Here is an 18,543-nt window from a genome sequence, read left to right on the forward strand (position 1 = left end):
TTAAGCATGTCTGAAAATGGATGGATGTTTTTTTGTCTTTTTCAACCCTTTCTATGCCCTAATCATAAAAATAACCCTAAACCTAACCATTACCAATGCATCCTAACCCTAATCCAATGACACCTTATAGCCCTAAACTTAACTATTAGCAAAATAGCATGCGAGGACCAGCAAAATGTCCTCACTTTGCAACAACTGGTCCTCAATCTGATGGTGAAATAGGAAAAAATGTCCTCACACTGAGGTCTAGACAGGTACACACACACACACCCCAAGTCATTTCCTAGACTCACTGAATGTAGCCTGAGTGAAGTCTAACCATCACTGGGTTTTGTCCTCACGCAGAGCCCTGGAGCCCAGCTCCAAGCAGAAACCACACCCTGCTCCAGGAGCCCTCCCACACGCGCTCTGCAGCCGGGGTCACAGAGCGCGAGACTATTGGACGTTTTTTGGCTGTTTTTTTGAGTCAGGGGGCTTTGAGGAAAGATTCCCGCTGCGTAAAGAGCTCTGAAGCTTTTTCCTTCCTCTATTCACATAGTTTGTTTTCTTTCCTGGAAAGTTCACACAAATTAACTTCCTTCACGCTCCAAACTCGGTGAGTAAACCTGAATTGGTTATATGGTTCACTGAAATATGTTGGTCTGCTGAAAAACAAACTTTTTTTTATTCTCAGCCTATTTAGATAAACTAGGAAGAGATTAAAAAATGTTTTGGATAAAAAAAAAACACATTAAAATGGGTATTCCATCTCTTTTGGTAAACACTATGTTCTCTGACTGCTGTGTTTTGCCTGCGGTTAGTTTTACTGAGCTGAGATGAAAGGGGCGTTGTCAATGTGTGGAAGACTGTCTGTATTTTTTGGAAAATCTAAGCCAAAGTTTCATTTCATTGCTTAGATTGATGCAAGGAACTTGCAGGTCTCACAGCACATGAAAGTAACTTTTTTCTTTCTTTTTCTTTTTTATTAGTTACGTTACTATCGCAGTTTATATTATGGCAATTTGCAACAATAGTTTAAAGAAGTTCTGAAATAGTAGCCAACTTGAGTATAAAAAAATAAATATCAAGATACAATAACTTAAAAAGATAATGCGATAACATATTATTATATTGTGCGCTGAATTGGGTCTTTATGCAAGAATAACAAGTCATTTTAGTACAAATAAATCATTAAAAATAATAACTTTTATTTTTTTATTGTTTTACGTCTCAATATATAATATTGTCCGTTTTTATTTTTTTATTTATTTATGGGGTAATCTATCACTGTAGCAGTCTCCATTCTACGTAGGGCGCCCTCTAGTGGATACAATTAAAATGATTCATTTTTAGCTGTGAGACACAAGGGAAGGCTTCCTCATCCTGAATCAGAAAAGACAGCATATGTAAAGCTAGATCTTGCTTTAATGTCATATTATATAATCATAGACCCCCCCACCCTCTCAAAGAAATTATAACTTTGAGAAGAAATAATAATTTTTACCTAATCAGAATACTTTGAATTTAAAGCAAATATTTGCGTTACTTTTATTTGCCAAGTTATTCAGACTCTTTTTCCTGTTTTTAAAAACATATAATAGTTTATTTTGTGTTACTTTTATAATAAAACTATCTATAATGTTTATTTATTTTTCACATAGGATTTTGAAATGGGGAATAAATTGAGGTAACATTTAGTACAGCAGAAAACTGGTTTTATTTCATTTCACGATTGCCCATGTCATTTGTCACCATGCAGAGATTTCCAGACGGACAAATTTATTGTCTAAGTAAGAGAGTGAAACAATCAGAAACCATATTTTAGCAAGCAAGCTATCAGTTTCATGAAAAAGATGAAACCCAGAAGTAAAATGTCTACGTTCGTGGTTATAATCATTAAAGTCATAGGGAAATCTTACGTCAGCTTTTACACCTAAATTCGGTCAATGATATATCAACGGTCATCTGTCAATCATATTTTTTCGGTCATAGCATCTTTATTCATATGTTGCAGCTAATATATGCAACAGTTGAAATAAGAATAATTTACTTTACCACTGAGTTACATCCCAGTGTTCACAGGGATGGACGTCTGTGTCTTCAGCAGGCGTAGAGCTAACAGAACTGGCAGCGTTGCGAGGCAAGGGCTCAAACATGTACACCTATAAGCCTTCTACACCAAACCAAGCTTCTGCCGCTGAGGAGACTCATCCACGACCTCCGACACAAAACTCTCCTCCTCTTGCATGTTTCTGCTGTCCATAGCGTTCCTTGACAGTGTCATTGCTAAGTGCCACTTGGTCCCAATATAATTTCTCATTGGGAACCTACTAGCACTAAGTTGCTAACTGATTAGCAACGGTACTTCCGAGAAAAGCAGTACTCAACTCCTGTTGAACTCAATGACGCTCCTTCAACAGGAGTCTTTCCAGATGGATACTGTCTAGAAATTGAACTGCATGTATAATTTTAGGTTAAAATTGATCAGCATTAGTTAAAGTTTATTTGTGTCTTTCTGAATGAAATATGTGTTAAAGTCCAGTGAATGTGGCATAAAAATCCTTTATTGGGATAGAAGTCTGAACCCACGTCCATTCGCAGAACCTTTAAACCCTTTAGATTTTAGGCAGCTGAAAGCCAACCTAAAGCTTAGCTTACACCATAGATGGTTTTGTAGGATTTCGGTCTAGAGCAGGGCTCTTAATTCCTGGTCCCCACCACCCACTATCATGAGGTTTTAGACGTGTCTAAATTAAATGTTTAAATGAACTCCACCAGGTTACAGATGCTTGTTAATTGGCCAATTATTTAACTGAGTTGTGTGAAGGCAGGGGACACCCCAAAACTGTAGTACAGTTGGTCCTTAGGACCAGAATTGAATAACCCTATTCTAGAAACTGTTGAGGCAATACATCACATTTAAGTGTTTTTTTTCTTTAGCCATTGCTTGCTCTTCCTTTGCCCCATATTTTGTATATCTACTGTACTGTTGGACTAGTCCTCAACTTGTATTCGGTATCAGAGGTGCAAGGATCTACAAGATAACACAACTCCCTTTCATTGACTATGTAGATGGAATATGTGGATCATAGTTTTTTTTTATATGTCTGTAAGCCTTTTCTGCTGAGCCTTCTCTGAATTGTTTCAAAATTTGGGTAATATTGCTCTACGTTTGGTGTTCCTGTTGGAACATCCAGCTGTGTAGTTATGGGCGGATCTCTCATCTTTCCCTTACATCTCTGCATAATCGCTCAAATAGTTATTACATTAGCCACCAAGGTTTCTACTGATCTTCTTCCAAACATCCACTGGCATCGTTTTGCTGTCATTCATGGTGGTTGGAGATGCTGGTATGTGAGCAGATCTGACAGGAGAGCTCTATGGCATCTGAATAATGAGACAGTAAACAGCAAAGTATGTAAACAGTTATAGGTGGTGCTTACAGATATATTGCCGCTTAACATGTGCAGTGTTTAGGAAGAGAAGAAGAAGAAAAGCAGACAACAGGGCAAAACTAAACAGGTGGGGATGGAGATGGGAGTAGAGATCTTCCTGTTTCACTCTGCCATTTGGAAGTCATTACTCAGGGCTGTCTTATAAGGAATGTTTAAAAAAAACAACACACACATGTATGATAAAGTCTGGTTGGTGATAAATATGAAGAAATTCCTGTGTCAGAGGGAGATAAACACAGGAGGGAAACATGCATGTGCATTTGTGAGTCAATGTATTGTTTATTAGGGACCTTTGCAGAAATCTAGACATCAATGGCTTCCATATTCTGATATTTGCAGATATCTAGTGAGTAAAATACTTTCAAGCTCCACTATTATTTTTTTATTTATTTACAGAGGCACCATTTAGGGTAGCAAAATACAGAATTTAGCTTGAGTTATATTTTAGCTGACATAAACTGTAGATTTTTAGATGCAGAGATGTCCTTTTCCTCTTTACTTAATACCTATACATCAAATATTAGCATTAGAACAAGCAACTTCCCTTATTCTTTCATAATAATAAAACACATTTTAGGTCTGGTTACGTCCCTTAAACTAATTTATAAAATGTTTCAATTTTAATGTCGTTAATATAGAATGAGATAAATAAAATAAATAAATAAATAATAGTCTTTGCTCAATGAAATGCTTTATTCACTTTTCATAATCTTAGAGCTCACCTTATTTTCTCCATTATCATCTGTCACCTGCATAATTCAAGAAGCTGAAGCCTAAATGTCGGCTGTGTTGTTAGTAGTTTGAACAATAAATATTTAGATAAAAAAGAGCATTTGTACCTACTGGAAATAAACCTAGATGGGCTATAGTTGAAGTTGGCAGCATGTCCAGACTAAGAAAATAAAAACACTAAATTCCTTCTTTTTCTTTTGTCTTTCCATCACCGCATTCTGGCTTTCTGTTTTTACTATCTTTTTTTATTAGATACTTTAAAAATCTCAGTCTTCTAACGACAAAATAACAATAATTCGTGGTTCCGCTTTGGACTCTTGCCCACTTTTTACACGTCTTACACTAAAATTTTGATTTAAAGAAGTCTGCACCTCTTGTTTTAGAGTAATTGCACTAATCAAGTCTGGATAAAGATAGAAAGGAATATTTTCCAGGCCTGTATAAGTAGCGCAAAATAAAATGTAATATATTTAGGTTCACTGTTTCCCATTTCAGTTTCTGTACATACATTTCTAATCAACTGTTGTATTCACACTTAAAATAGGCTAAAAGGACTGAGAATGCTGGAACCTGTTGTTGGTAAAAACATGGAATTTTGATATAATTTTGAATATTGGGCAGCCTTATATTTCATAAAAATAAAAAATACAATTTTCTCTCTTTATTTGGTAAAATCAAGTAGATGTATTAAATAAAATATGATCTAGAAAAGGGACATGTGCTGTTGTCACATCGTCTGCTTTGGAAAGTGTCTGTTTTTTCCACTGGGATGCAGAAAATATTTTAGTTACTAGAGTGCACATGTTTGGCTGGTCATCCCTAAAAATGCTTTCCAAAGTGTTTACAGGTATACCTTTGCAGCGTCTTGGGTGTGTCACATTCATAATGTGTCTACGTGTTTTCCTGTGTGTCTTTGTGTGTTCTTCGTAAACAAATCTGTGTTTGTTTATCAGATTTGAAGAGGTGATGGGATGTGTCTTTTGTGTTTTATCTAAAGATAACCTCCAGCAGGGCTAATCTTGTAAGAACTCAATGCTGCTTCTGTTTTTTTTTTCTTGGAAACTCCTGAAATTGAAAGCATGAATTACAAGAAATTTGTGTAAAGTAGCAGTTTTTACCCGACTTAGCTTTTTCTTTGAACCTCGAACATTTTTGATTTCAACCGGCTCTGTGTCGCATTGAGGCAAAAACACCCCCATTTTAAATGAAGGGGCTAGAGCTGAGTCCAAGTGACTGAGACTGATCGATTTTTACCTGACTCCAAAGCTCAAACTCCCAATTACAGAGCAAATAAACAAACGCTGCTCAGCTGGTAAATAGCAAAGCAGCTCAATTATCTCAGGAGCTTGTATGAAACAGAGACTGTGGTTCAGCAGAGGCCACAGATTACAGTGTACCGACACATTCTTGTGGTCCAAGCTCACTGACTCGCTCTCTTGGATGTTGTAGTTGCTGACTGTAACTCCTCTATTGTTTATGTTAAAGCCTTCAGAGTTTTAAATGTTGACACGTTGCTACTCAAATAACTAAAGTCTTTCTATCTTGGGCATTGGTGGTGTGAGCATATAATCTTACTTTAATCGTAAACATATAATCTTAAATATGATCAAAGATGCAGAGATTCGTTTAAAAAATATAGATAACTTAAATTTATGAAGAAGTCAAAGAATAAATCTCAAATGGCTAAATTATAATTTGATCTGCCCTCTTTACTGCTTAGGTCATGCTATGAAACAAGTAAAAAACTGCCTTAATGAGGAGCGAAAAAGAGCCATTTATGTAATCCATGCTCTGGTGACTGCAACTGTTTGAACGTTTGCCAAATTATAAAAGAACTGCAGGCTAATCCAGCTGTCAAAGTCCTCCAAATATGTAGATCTACTACAGAATCATATTTTCTGGTTACTTTACTTTGAAGCTGAATTAATTGAGCGACATATTCCTATACGAGGATAAAGCTATGTGTTTTAAATTTTGCAGTGATCTACCCTTTTCTCTGAAAATAGAACCATTTTCTGGCAAAATATAGGGTCCAATTGAGAAACTTGCCAAGATTTCTTAGTCGAACAAGGGCTGTGTTCAACTGCATATTAGGAAAACATGTGATGTGCAACAATGTTGGTGAATGTTACAGTGAAGCTAAGCCTTGTATTTCACAAATATTCAAATAATTCATGCAAATTTCTATTGCAAAACAGACTGTAATAAGTGAGTAGTCTATCTACATTTGGGGGGAGGATAAAATATTTCCATCTCAACAGTGTCATTGTGAAGAATTTAATGAGTTTCCCAGAACAACTTAAGATCTTTTGCAGCTTCAAAGTGTGGGAAAAGCTCTGGATAAGGTCAAGACTTGATTTCCAAAGGGAGACGCTTTTTAGTCTGATTATGGACAAAAGGAAGGAGTATGAGATATTAAAATATATATATATACCTATAGGAAAATATTTGAACTCTAACATAAGGTTTAAAAGGGATTAACCTAAGGTAGTAACCCTTTAGACCAATTATTGACGGCCTTTAATGATCATTTATCAATTATTTACTGCTCATTTTGTTCTACATTATTTATTACTGCTTTATTAAGTCTTAAAGTTAAACACTTAACATGTTCAGTTGATTTAAATATTATTAATGTGAAAGCACACTGGCTTAAAAAACAGGAACATAGCTAAACTGATATGTTGCTATTAAGCCTCCTTTTGTTCTATAATGGAAGTTTTTCAGAGAACAAGCTGTTCAGATAGAGAAAGATGGTCTTGGTGTCCTTCTATTTCAGTCTCCCCTTTTCCAAAGCAGAAGTGAGAGAAACAGACAGAGAAAAGAAGAGTGGGACAGTGAGAGAGACGGGGGAGTGAGACTCGGCAGCCCAGTTAAGTCTGTGGCTTTGTGTTTTATGAAAGGAGTAAAAAAAAAAAAAGCGACATTAAAAGTCAGCATTTTCCATCAGGCAAGGGAATCAGCCCACATGCTCAAACACACACACAGAAGCTTTTACTCAAACACTGAGTACCCCAGTCTCCTATTATAAGGCTGAGTGGAGAAGAGGAATGGCTGCATGTGAGCCTGCTTGTTGTTGTATGTGTTTTCAGGAAAGATTGTTGGAGTTTATCTGCCTCTGTGGTTCTTTAAATTTGGTTCCACAAAGCATGAAGTCAGAGTTTCCAGGCGTCAAATACAGTGGACAATTCCTCATGTTAAAGTGAGTCACATTATAAAACCCTGTGTAATGTTTGTAGGTCTTATAAATCAAAAACAAGATATAAATCCTCCTTTTATTAGCTCCAAAAAGATTACATAATCTTACAGGGAAAAAAACCTTAGTCTGCAAAATTGTGCTTGTCAAATCCAATGCTGGTTAAGCTTATTTCATGACTATAGCGTATCTCTGACCTTTGGTTCAGTAGTAATGAGTGTCATTCTTGGCAGTGAGATGTCAGCGTTCTCAAGATATTCAGAGAAACTCCTTAAAAAAAGAAAAGATTTTGATAACTTTTTAAAATAAAAATTTGCATTAGCGCTCGGAAAACAAAAAAACTATTGAAAACATTGTTTCGTCTTGTAATCTTACATACTTTTTTGTAAATTATCTTATTCAGTTTTTTTTTGTTTGACCTGGTCTCACTTTTTACAGGAGACAGGTTCAAGCTGATGCCTAACAATTAGTAGTTGTTTTTTTTATTTTCCAGAAATAGTTTTAAGCTTTCCTAAATCACAAAATGTGGTTATATTTTTGTCTTTTTTACTTTAATGGCTGTTGAATGATCAGGTTCAACTGTCCCAATTGTTATAAATCTTGAAATAAAGATAATCAACTGCAATTTTAACTCCATAAACTTTGACACAGCCATTTGCTTTAGTCCTTAGTTATTGACTGTAAAACAACATTAGCCAGACATGGTATGGGCTTTTAAACTGTAATTAAACTTTTAGGTAAGCAATTCGTAAATGACTTTGCTTTGGTTTTTGCCTGTTTACCCTAAGATTACACCCTAGATGGTAAACCATATTGAAAGCTTATCATTTTTGTGGTGCTCATTGTCGATTTAAAAAAACCCCCAGAAAAACACCACTCAATTTATGAAACATTTTGCATTTGTTAGCAGTTTCTAATATAGAAACTGAAAAAACAAAACGGATGCCTTCAGCTTTAGGAGACTTTACTGTGCTGTAGATCATAGCTTGAGCCAAAAGGTAACATGGATTGGGAAAAACACCTAAACCAGGCTTAAGTCACAGTGATTCCTTTGAGAAAATGAAATAAAATATTTTCCTTGATTGAAATAAAAAAAAAGATGTTAAGGTTTTTTGTAGTTGTAGTTGTCCTGTGTATTTTATCTGCATAGAAACATAATCTGATTGGCTGCTTATCACAGATACACTTTAATCATTGTAGCAGACCTCAAAAGCCGAAGTTGTTGCTTCAGTTAAAAATAAAATGTTGGAGTAGAGAAGGGACCTCTCTGAAAGCCAAACTATGCCACTGTTTAACTGAGGTGAAATATTTCTGTATTAAACATAGGTCTATAAAAACTACGTTTAATGAGAAGTAATTGTGTGCTTCGCTTGCAGTCACCGAAGAGAAAAGTTGTCATTCTGCATCAAGGTTTTAATGTGGTAGAATATCTCATATGATGAAGTCTGGTGTGAGAAGTGTCTACATATATTAGTATGTAGTTTATCTTTATAATATACTAAAATAACCAAGTTTTTAAATTTCTGTTGTTTTTGAGATCTTCTGGGAAAACTCTGCATATTTTAAATTCAAATAGCTCTATTACATCATCGACTTCTGCAGAATCTTCGTTATAAGGGATTCGTTTAGATTAGTGTACAGAACCAGTGAAGCATTTATTTCAACTCTAAGAGCTCCCCAGGACACCTGAATGAAATGAACTGCTGCCTTTCAGACCTCTGCTGAACTTGACGACTCATTGAGTAGGTAAATTAGCCGTTTGATTGTTGTTGGAGAAGCAGTTGTATAAACTTTGAGGCCAGTGGCTCTTCAGGTCTAGGGTTGAAGAACTAAGATAGAAGAAAGTAGCCATAAAGCCGTAGGGAAGTCATATTTGAATGTCAAATCACTCTAGCTTAAACATGTATATAATTGTACTTTTTATCAGACTATATTGTCCCAAAATTTAGAACATTTCTATTAAAGAAAAATCATGTCTTAAAATCTGTGTTTTTTCCCCCCGTTATCTTATGCAGGCCAGTTAGTTATACGTCAGCTTGAACACCTACATTCAGCCAATCATATATCAACGGTCATCTGTCAATCAATTTTTTTTTGGTCATAGCATCTTAATTCATTTGTCGCAACTAATATACGCAACGGTTGAAATAAGAATCAATTACTTAACCATTGAGTTTCGTCCCAGTATTCACAGGGATGGACGTCTGTGGCTTCGGCAGGTGCAGAGCTAACAGAACTGGCAGCGTTGCGAGGCAAGGGCTCAAACATGTACGGCTGTAAGCCTTCTACACCAAACAAAGCTTCTACTGCTCTGGCGTCCTCTTCCACAACTTCGTCCCCGCTTTCTTTCTATAAATAAAAAAATGTATGACGGAGGAGACCCCTCCACAACCTCCAACACAAAACTCTCCTCCTCTTGCATGTTTCCACTGTCCATAGCGTTCCTTGACAGTGTCGTTGCTAAGAGCTACTTGGTCCCAATGTAATTTCCCATTGGGAACCTACTAGCACTGGTTAGCAAGATGCTTCCGACAAACCGGCAATCACCAAACTTGCTTGCGAACCTTTCACCACAACAATCCTGCCCCCTTGATAGTCGACCAATCCCATTCACTTTATTCACTCGTGTAAAGTCGGGCACCACTCAGGAAAAATTCAGAAATGCAACGGTTGGAACAGCCGTTTCCTTGTGACTTTAAAGTTGAACTCTGGGAACCACAACAAAAAAGTATTCACTTTATATTCACATGATGCGGTTTTACTTGAAAATGAGAGGTAATGCTTAGACTTAGACAAACTTTACTGTTGTTTTATATAAAGCTTTTTCAACAGTAAATGAGCGGCTTAACAGTGAAATGAACATTTCCATTTATAAAGTGCTTAGTGATCAAAATGTAAACAATGTAGCCACGTAGTGCAAGTATGATGTTTACAGTGTGTTGCAGAGTCTCGATTTGTGACTTGATTGGAGTTTCAAAAGGTCAGCAATCTGATGGCAGCGGTGAAAAGACTGTTGTAAAATCTGCTGGTCGTTAATCAAATGCTGCAATGCCTCTTCCCAGAGGGAAGCAGAGAGAACAGTCAATGGTGGGGGTGTGAGGGGTCATTGATGATGTAACGGGCTCAGGACACACAGCTCTGAGATGAAATGTTTTTAATGGAGGGAAGAGGAGCCCCGATGATCCTCTCTGCTGTTCTCACCACTCTTATCACATTCTTCCAGTCTGAGACGCTGCAGCCTCCACACCACACAGTGAGACAGCTGGTCAGAACGCACTTTATGACGCTTCTGTAGAAGGTTGTGAGGATGGGTGGGGGCAGGTGGGCTCTCCTCATCCTCTGCAGGAAGTACTCGTGCATGTGTGCCCTTTTGACCAGTAAGGTGGTGTTTACAGTCCAGGTGAGGCTGTCTGTAATGTGCACCCCCAGGAATTTGGTGCTGCTGACCACCTCTACAGTAGAGCTGTTGATGAGTGCAGGGTGGTTGCAGGAGTAATGCAGTTTTGGACTGGTCATTTCTTTGATTTCTATAAATAAAACTTGATATTCAAAGACTGAGATGGGCATAACGAGGGAATGGCATTCCTAATATTTACATAACAATGTTGTGTGATTTACATGTGATTAAGTTGTAAAATATTCCAAACAGCTATTTTCTTTAATTCTACATTTCCTGTTAAACAAACAAAAAATCTTTTTAACACATTTGTTTCACTAATTTCACGATTAGATTAGAACCGGATCAGAGACAGTTCACCCCTTAGCTTGTCTGATTTCTCTGGGGGCTGCATGGTGGCACAGTTGGTAGCACTGTTGTCTTGCACCAGGAAGGCCCTAGTTCCAAATCCCATATTTGGCTCTTCTTGTATGGATTATGCATGTGTCCAACAGGTCTGGGAACTCATATCTGCAGTTTGTCCTTTGTCCTCTGACCTTTTCAGGGTGTACCCTTCCCCAGCGTGCGTCTTCCTTTACTTTAATGCATATGGTATCACGGGGAGATGACCCCCCCTCGCTTGAGGCTGCTATGAATAGGGAGAGAATTTTACATGCTTAGCTCTACTGCCATTTTTCCACTCTACAAGTTTAAACAATCTCCTGCTTATTGGTTGGTTAGAGGTCAGCAGAAAGAGGGGATGTACCACGCTTGAAAAAGCTGCCAGTTGACAATGAACTAAGGAAAACATTCCAATGAATAAAGATATGGACACCTGTTAAATACGTATTCCATCCTGTCTTGTATTGTTAGTTTATGAATTATTTGTACACCCAAAACAATCCATTACTTTCCCATAAATTGCAGGTTATAATTTACGCCCTACCTACTGATCAGATGACCCACTTGGGATGCTTCCCCACTTCCTATTTTCAGTATAAATGCCGTCGTCCACCCTCGCCTCATACAGGGAGGTCCAACTCCATGCCACATCCCACAGCCACATGCTTGGCTTCCACACACAAACGATGGATGGCTTCCTGTTGGTGGCGAGAGGTTGTTTTTATTGTAACTCCATATGGGCAGACGAGACTAATTCCACTACTGTCTGGCCTTCAGTTTTTGAGGCTGTGTCTGAATGAACACGCATGTTTCTTTAAACGTTTGGCTCTCAGCCTCTGGAGCTTCAGTGGTATTTGGGTCAGATTGTCTTTTCATAGTCTCTGCATTAAAAGTTTGATTTGTAACACAATGTATGGAAAGCAGATGATATTTTTTATTTACTTTTTTTAGAAGATTTTTATTTAGTCTTTTCTCTTTATTTATTTTACCAACAACTTTGTAGTTCTTGGTTTTTTTATTGTAAGTATTGACTATTAACCTTTATAACTACTACTTTACCAGTCTGGCCTTTATATGAGAATGGCAAGAAGAAGGCTCTTGTTGAAAGAGAGCTGTAAATATTCTCATTTAACTTTAACAACAACGATGCAGGAGACTCTGCAAAGAAGAGAAAAACATTTTCTAACTCTATGTCAAATAATAGCTGCTCATTACCCTAAGTCCTCCATAATGGTGGCAGCATCATGGTGTGGGGTGCTTTTCTTCAAATATAGGATAGCTGGAGAGTGGAAGGGAAGAACGATTAAGTTAAATGTAGGTCATTTGTGTCTAAATGGCTAAAAGTTGTTCATCTTTGTCACATTGCAAAAACTTTCTAGAAATAAGTCAACACTTCTTAAATTAAGTGTATTTACCCTTTATTTGAGGTAAATAAGATGATTTGACAATCAAATGATTATTTTTCCTCTTCAAATAAGATAATTAGATAATATGCACTTAAAATAAGACAATGCAATTGTTCTTTATAATTTTAAATGTAAGTTGTCTTGTTCCATTGGCAAACTGTCTCTTTTACCTGAACTATTCAAGAACAAATGTATTTATTTTAAGAAAAAAAGGCTTATCTAGGTTTTGATTTTTTTCCAGTGCACATTTTTGACTGCCAATGCTGTTGTGCGGAGCCACACACTGCTAAACCTTTGCTTTGTGTCATTACTGATGTATTTACATTCACATAGTGCACCGCAGCATAGGAACATAATTGTGTACGCATGTAAAGTTCCAGCTTCAGTCAACAGGTCCCTGTCTGAATTAAGGCTTTGCATAAACACTCCCACTCATTGCAGATGTATACACCAACAAGCACAGCATCTCAGAGGCAGACACAACACAAACATTTCACTGTAATTTAAAGGGAGACTTTGAGACTGTAATTATTTTTCTGTTTTATTACCGCGGCAATTTGTTTTGCTCTCCCTCAGATGTTTGGTAACACTGTATGCTGGAAATTGGCTCCAGATGTGCTGAAAGCTATGTAAAGTATGCCCATTAGTGGACATACTTTCTTCTAATTTAGTTTAAAGTTATACTTTAAAAATATACATAATGGGGTAATTTATTCATATCTAAAAATCGAAATTCCTTTCAATAGTTTTCTAAGAATGCAGCCTGTGATGAGAATCTATTTTCACTTCTTCAGATCTTATAAAGTGATGAATCTTGCGGTTACAGTTTAATTACGGTGTAACGTAGCTTTTTTTTCTTATGTTACAGATTTTGCACCAGTCTTCAGCATCATCCTGCAGCCCAGCCACCTGAAACAAAGAGAGAACTCAGTGCACTAGCTGGTCGGAACAAAAGGGAGCCATGTTGATCATCTTAGCCTTCATCATCCTCTTTCATCTGGCTGCAGCCATCCTGCTCTTTGTTGCTACAATTCACAATGTAAGCACATACCTGTTTAAGTCCTCTGCAGATTGCATATCAAGGTATGCTTTTTAACTTTGTCAACCTTTCCTCTCACTGATAAAGGCGTGGTGGGTGGTGTCACCATTAGGGCGTGACGTGATCTATTCTGACTTGTGGTACTCCTGTAACCAAACCTGCTACCCCTTGGCAAACAGCCACTCTGTCAGTGCTGGTAAGATGAAGTATTTTCTTTGATTTACTAACATAAGACTGAATTATGTTTGTGTTTAAAAATTTTATTCATTTTCCTTCAGCTTATCTACAGGCAGTTCAGGCCGCTATCATCCTGGCGACCATTTTGTGCTGCGTCAGCTTCTTCGTCTTCATGCTTCAACTGTTCAGCATCAAACAGGGAGAGAGATTCATTTTTACAGCTATTATTCAGTTGTTTGCCTGTAAGTAAAACACACCTGCAATCACTTTATGGACATGATGCAGTCAAATACACATTGCTACTGCTGTATTGTTAAAACCGGAGGGGAAACAACATCCTACCCCTTTCCCACTGGCCGAAAAAAACCTGTTTACACCCGGGAATCATCTGCTTTTAGTGGCAGTGGGAAGAGTTCACTGACATCCGGGTCAGTAAGGTCGCTCTGCTCTGTTCGGCATGCTGTGGGAGCACCAGAGCTGGGTTGACCCGGAAATTACGTGACATCATTGAACACAACATACAGACGTCAACACACCACGGCAGTTGCCTCTGATCTAACAAGCTGAAAAAAATCTGTTTACATTTGATAAAGATGGAGAGACACTGGAGAGAAGGAACCGGAGGGATAAAGGAGCGAAACAATAAGGCACTATAACTATGCCCTGGCTTCTTTACATGTTGCTCTTCATTGTTTACTTCCCTGATTTCTGTCCCACTGGTCATAAACGCTCACCCAGGGTGATAGTGTCACCGGACATGAAGCTATGAGGGGACAGAGGCCACGCAGCTTGCCAGTGAGGGGTTAGACTCAGCTTTTTTTGGCAATGGGAAGGTAGCCAGATGTAGATTGTTAGGTCGACCCATGTTTGAAAAAAGCCAGTTTAACACACTATTTTCGGTGGAAAAGAGGCTTAAGATGCAAAACTTTTTGTAAAAATTGTAAAATCAATCACTCATGAGTCAACATGTACTGATTAGTACCTTTACTGGGTGCATAGCGATGATAATATTGATTCAAATTAATCCACATTTTTATCCAAATTCTTATAATTTGCCGACCATATATTTGTTTGCTTTTGCATCTCAGCCAATGCTGTATCAATCTAACGTGGGCATCAAAGCTTAGGTGGCCTATAAACTGTTTGTTGCTGCTAATTACTGGTTCCGATTAAACTTGACATCGCCTAAGATCAAAATTTTATTGCCGAAGATCATTGCAATTCAAATGTTAAAGGATTATTCTGCAAACTGCCAGCCTGAAAGCCCAGTGTGTGATGTGTCTGCATGCATATTTGCATGAAAACATGGGAGCTGATCCCACAGAATGTTTTCTTTTATGTTATGATCAATGTCAACTGCTCGGCTGTGTGCTTCCATCCTGATAAGTAAAAACACATCAGTTCCAGATATAAACAGGGCCTTAATCAAACCTGTCCGTTAAACCAAAGATGGAGATTTTTGTTTTCCTGTTACCTTTAAACACAAAGCTAGCATAGTATGTTACTAGTAACTTAAAGAAGCAGTTATACCATAACACTTTATGATTTAAAAGAGTGAATGTCTGGATTTTTATATACATTTTTGATTTTGCTACTGTATAATTGTTCAATAGTAAATGCATCCTGAACATCCAATAAATAATGCCTGTTAGCTAACTTGTATCTTTCACTTTTTTCCCCTTCTTCTAGCTCTATGTGTGATGGTCTCTGTGTCCATCTACACAGCTGAGAATAAGAGCTTCCATGTGGCTGATCACCAAGAGGGCTCCTATGGTTCTTCTTACATTGTGGCGTGGGTTAGCTTTCCTATGACCTTCATTAGCGGCCTGATGTACCTTGCGCTCAGGAAACGTTAATGAATGAGACAGGAAAGGAACAACGTGGGATATTTGGACATATATGCACAACAACAAAGGGGCATTTACACTTTGTTCTTTGAAACCATCAGGTTTGTAGTATTAACATCAAGGAACACCGCTGCAGAATATTTAATCACAAGTTCTGAAGCCCTCGTCAGCAGTGTCTGCATTCATTAGACCTATGCAAAAATTGTCTCCTCCTTTGTCTTTTCTGTTACCTACCAATTCCATCAATTTTTAATAACACAATATTTGAGTATGAAGCAACGGCCACATTTACAGAAGGGTCCATCATTTCATTAAAACTCGGCAGCATTTTTTTTGTACATTTTTGAAGTGTATGATTAGTTTAGATTTTAATAGTAGAAATAAATATATGTTAATCATATGTAGGATTTTAATGCTTGGGTTGTATTCTTTTAATGCTAAGTTGTGTTTTAATTGTGAAAAAGGAGCCAATGATGTTATGTGTTGTTTTGTGATTAAAATTGAATGAAACAAGCAAACTTGAAATATGAATGGAGGTTTCCTTTGTTACTTACTTTTATGATAGCTTTTCTGGAAGCTATTTATTGTTTTAAACCATTGTTTTATATTTTTTAACCAGGTGAATAGAGACTTTTTAAGAAATAAACTGTTGCTACTTCTTCTGCTCATAATTTCGTATATGCCTGATAATCCCCACACTTGGTCTTGACCTTTATGGTTGAACATTTAAAGAAAGCAGTCATTCACTGATGTAATTTGTTCTAAAATCATTGTATATAATTTAAAACCCATTATCTGGGTTAGTCTAAAACAAAGGCCTGAGGAAATAAAAATGCAAATGATTATGCTCTGCCATCTTTAACTGAAACTTGAAAAAGAATGCAATGTTTATTAAAGGGTAAGTTTCTGAATCCTTTTTTTATTTAGACATTTTGTTCAAGTAAAGGAAAATCTTACAATTTTTCTCAAAATGCCTTTCAATTCTTCTAAACTAAACGTAATCACATCTTACAGCAACACATATGTAACGTTTATTGGACCACTCATTAGAAACACATAAGAAAAAGTCGATTTTCCCATCTTTTTTAAAGTATTACCTTTACATTAGTTCAGCATTTCATTCATATATATTTTTAAGAGCTTATATTTAACACAGTTACTGTGTGTAATATCCCCTCAAGTATGTTGACAGTAGATGTGTAGTGCTATAGAGGCCTGTCACTTTTATTTTGTTTCATTCCATGCTATTGTTTTGACCACCTTGCAAGCAAATGACTGAAGCTGTCATTTGTCAGACATTGTGTTCATAAATTATCTTGCCTAAACAGTTTTTGTATGTGTGTGTGCTACTGACACCATGTGGACTATTTGGGAACTGCAGCATTTGTTTTTAAGGAAACCTAAATTTGCCTGACATCGTTTTAATGTAAAACTGTTAATAAATGTTAATGTATCAAAAATGTTTCTCCATTTTATAAAAGGTAAATAGCCTGTACTTACATAGTGCTTTTTCAAGTCAGATTTGACCAAAGTGCTATATGCTATATTCATTCATTCAGTCATGCACACACTGATACTTATTTCATGTAGTAGGGAGTGGTCTGACATCATACTTAATAAGTTACTGTAGTAGGGACTGGTCTGACATCATATATACTTAGTTCCTTGTCTGACATCATAAATACATATTTCCTGTAGTAGGGAATGGTCTGACATTATACAGTATATACTTAGTTCCTGGTCTGACATCATACATACTTAATTCCTGTAGTAGGGAATGGTCTGACATTATACAGTATATACTTAGTTCCTGGTCTGACATCATACATACTTAATTCCTGTAGTAGGGAATGGTCTGACATTATACAGTATATACTTAGTTCCTGGTCTGACATCATACATACTTAATTCCTGTAGTAGGGAATGGTCTGACATCATACAGTATATACTTAGTTCCTGGTCTGACATCATACATACATAGCTCCTGTAGTAGGGAATGGTCTGACATCATACAGTATATACTTAGTTCCTGGTCTGACATCATACACACTTAGCTCCTGTAGTAGGGACTGGTCTGACATCATACATACAGTAGTACCATTAAGAGGGACTGGTCTGACATCATACATACTTAGTTACTGTGGTAGGGACTGATATGACATCATACATACTTAGCCCCTTGAACCCTACGGACCCACCGGCGGGTCCAGCTGCTACGTGACCTCGTAATTTTACCAAACCCCCAGTATTGATGTAAAAAACATATTTGGCACAGTTTGGTGACATTTATGGATAAATGTGCCAAAATGGCCTCTCCGCCTAAGAAATTTCTCACTGATACCATTCTAAAATAAATATGATTCATCTGATTGAGTCCAAATTTGGTATATTTTTACATAACATTTAGATTTGAAAGTCTGTACTACTTTTTTGTGCTATAAATAATATTTTGGTAGTGTTTTGCAATGTTTATTTCAAAGAAAATTTTGGCGAGGTTCAAAAAATGCAAAATATTTTGTATTTTGTCCCTAATATTTCAGGCAGGGTCAAAGCTACAATGGTGCTGACACCAGAAAACCATTCTATGACATCTTACCTTTACAGACGTACCAAAAGTTTCTTCTTAAATCTAATAGCTGTGGGGCTATAAGTTATTTACTTTTGTGTGTTTTTGTCAGGCAGAAATTTATTTATACCCCCTTAGGGTGTAAGAGGTTAGTTACTGTAGTAGGGACTGGTCTGACATCATATATACTTAGTTCCTGGTCTGACATCATAAATACATAGTTCCTGTAGTAGGGACTGGTCTGACATGATACATACCTAGTTACTGTAGTAGGGACTGGTCTGACATCATACGTACTTAGTTCCTGTAGTAGGGACTGGTCTGACATGATACATACCTAGTTACTGTAGTAGGGACTGGTCTGACAT

General features: G+C 37.0%; 1 protein-coding gene across 1 annotated transcript; it reads left to right on the forward strand.

Annotated features, from left to right (window-relative positions):
- Positions 1 to 339: 339 nt before the first annotated feature.
- On the forward strand, positions 340 to 16,545 carry emp2 (epithelial membrane protein 2). Its single transcript, XM_038280355.1, has 5 exons — positions 340 to 595; positions 13,415 to 13,585; positions 13,673 to 13,781; positions 13,864 to 14,004; positions 15,452 to 16,545. Exons 2-5 carry the CDS (start codon positions 13,508 to 13,510, stop codon positions 15,616 to 15,618), a joined length of 495 nt encoding a protein of 164 aa, XP_038136283.1. The 5' UTR covers positions 340 to 595; positions 13,415 to 13,507; the 3' UTR covers positions 15,619 to 16,545.
- The last annotated feature ends 1,998 nt before the right edge of the window (positions 16,546 to 18,543 follow it).

This window comes from Cyprinodon tularosa, unplaced genomic scaffold, assembly GCF_016077235.1.
Source record: "Cyprinodon tularosa strain WSP-4 unplaced genomic scaffold, ASM1607723v1 ctg159, whole genome shotgun sequence".
Lineage (NCBI taxonomy): Eukaryota > Metazoa > Chordata > Actinopteri > Cyprinodontiformes > Cyprinodontidae > Cyprinodon > Cyprinodon tularosa.

Excerpts from the sequence above, each read along its gene's own strand:
- emp2 (XM_038280355.1), top strand. The coding sequence starts at position 13,508 with ATGTTGATCATCTTAGCCTTCATCATCCTCTTTCATCTGGCTGCAGCC. Across the intron at positions 13,586-13,672 it reads TTGTTGCTACAATTCACAAT|GCGTGGTGGGTGGTGTCACC; the intron begins GTAAGCACATAC and ends TCACTGATAAAG. Across the intron at positions 14,005-15,451 it reads TATTATTCAGTTGTTTGCCT|CTCTATGTGTGATGGTCTCT; the intron begins GTAAGTAAAACA and ends CCCTTCTTCTAG.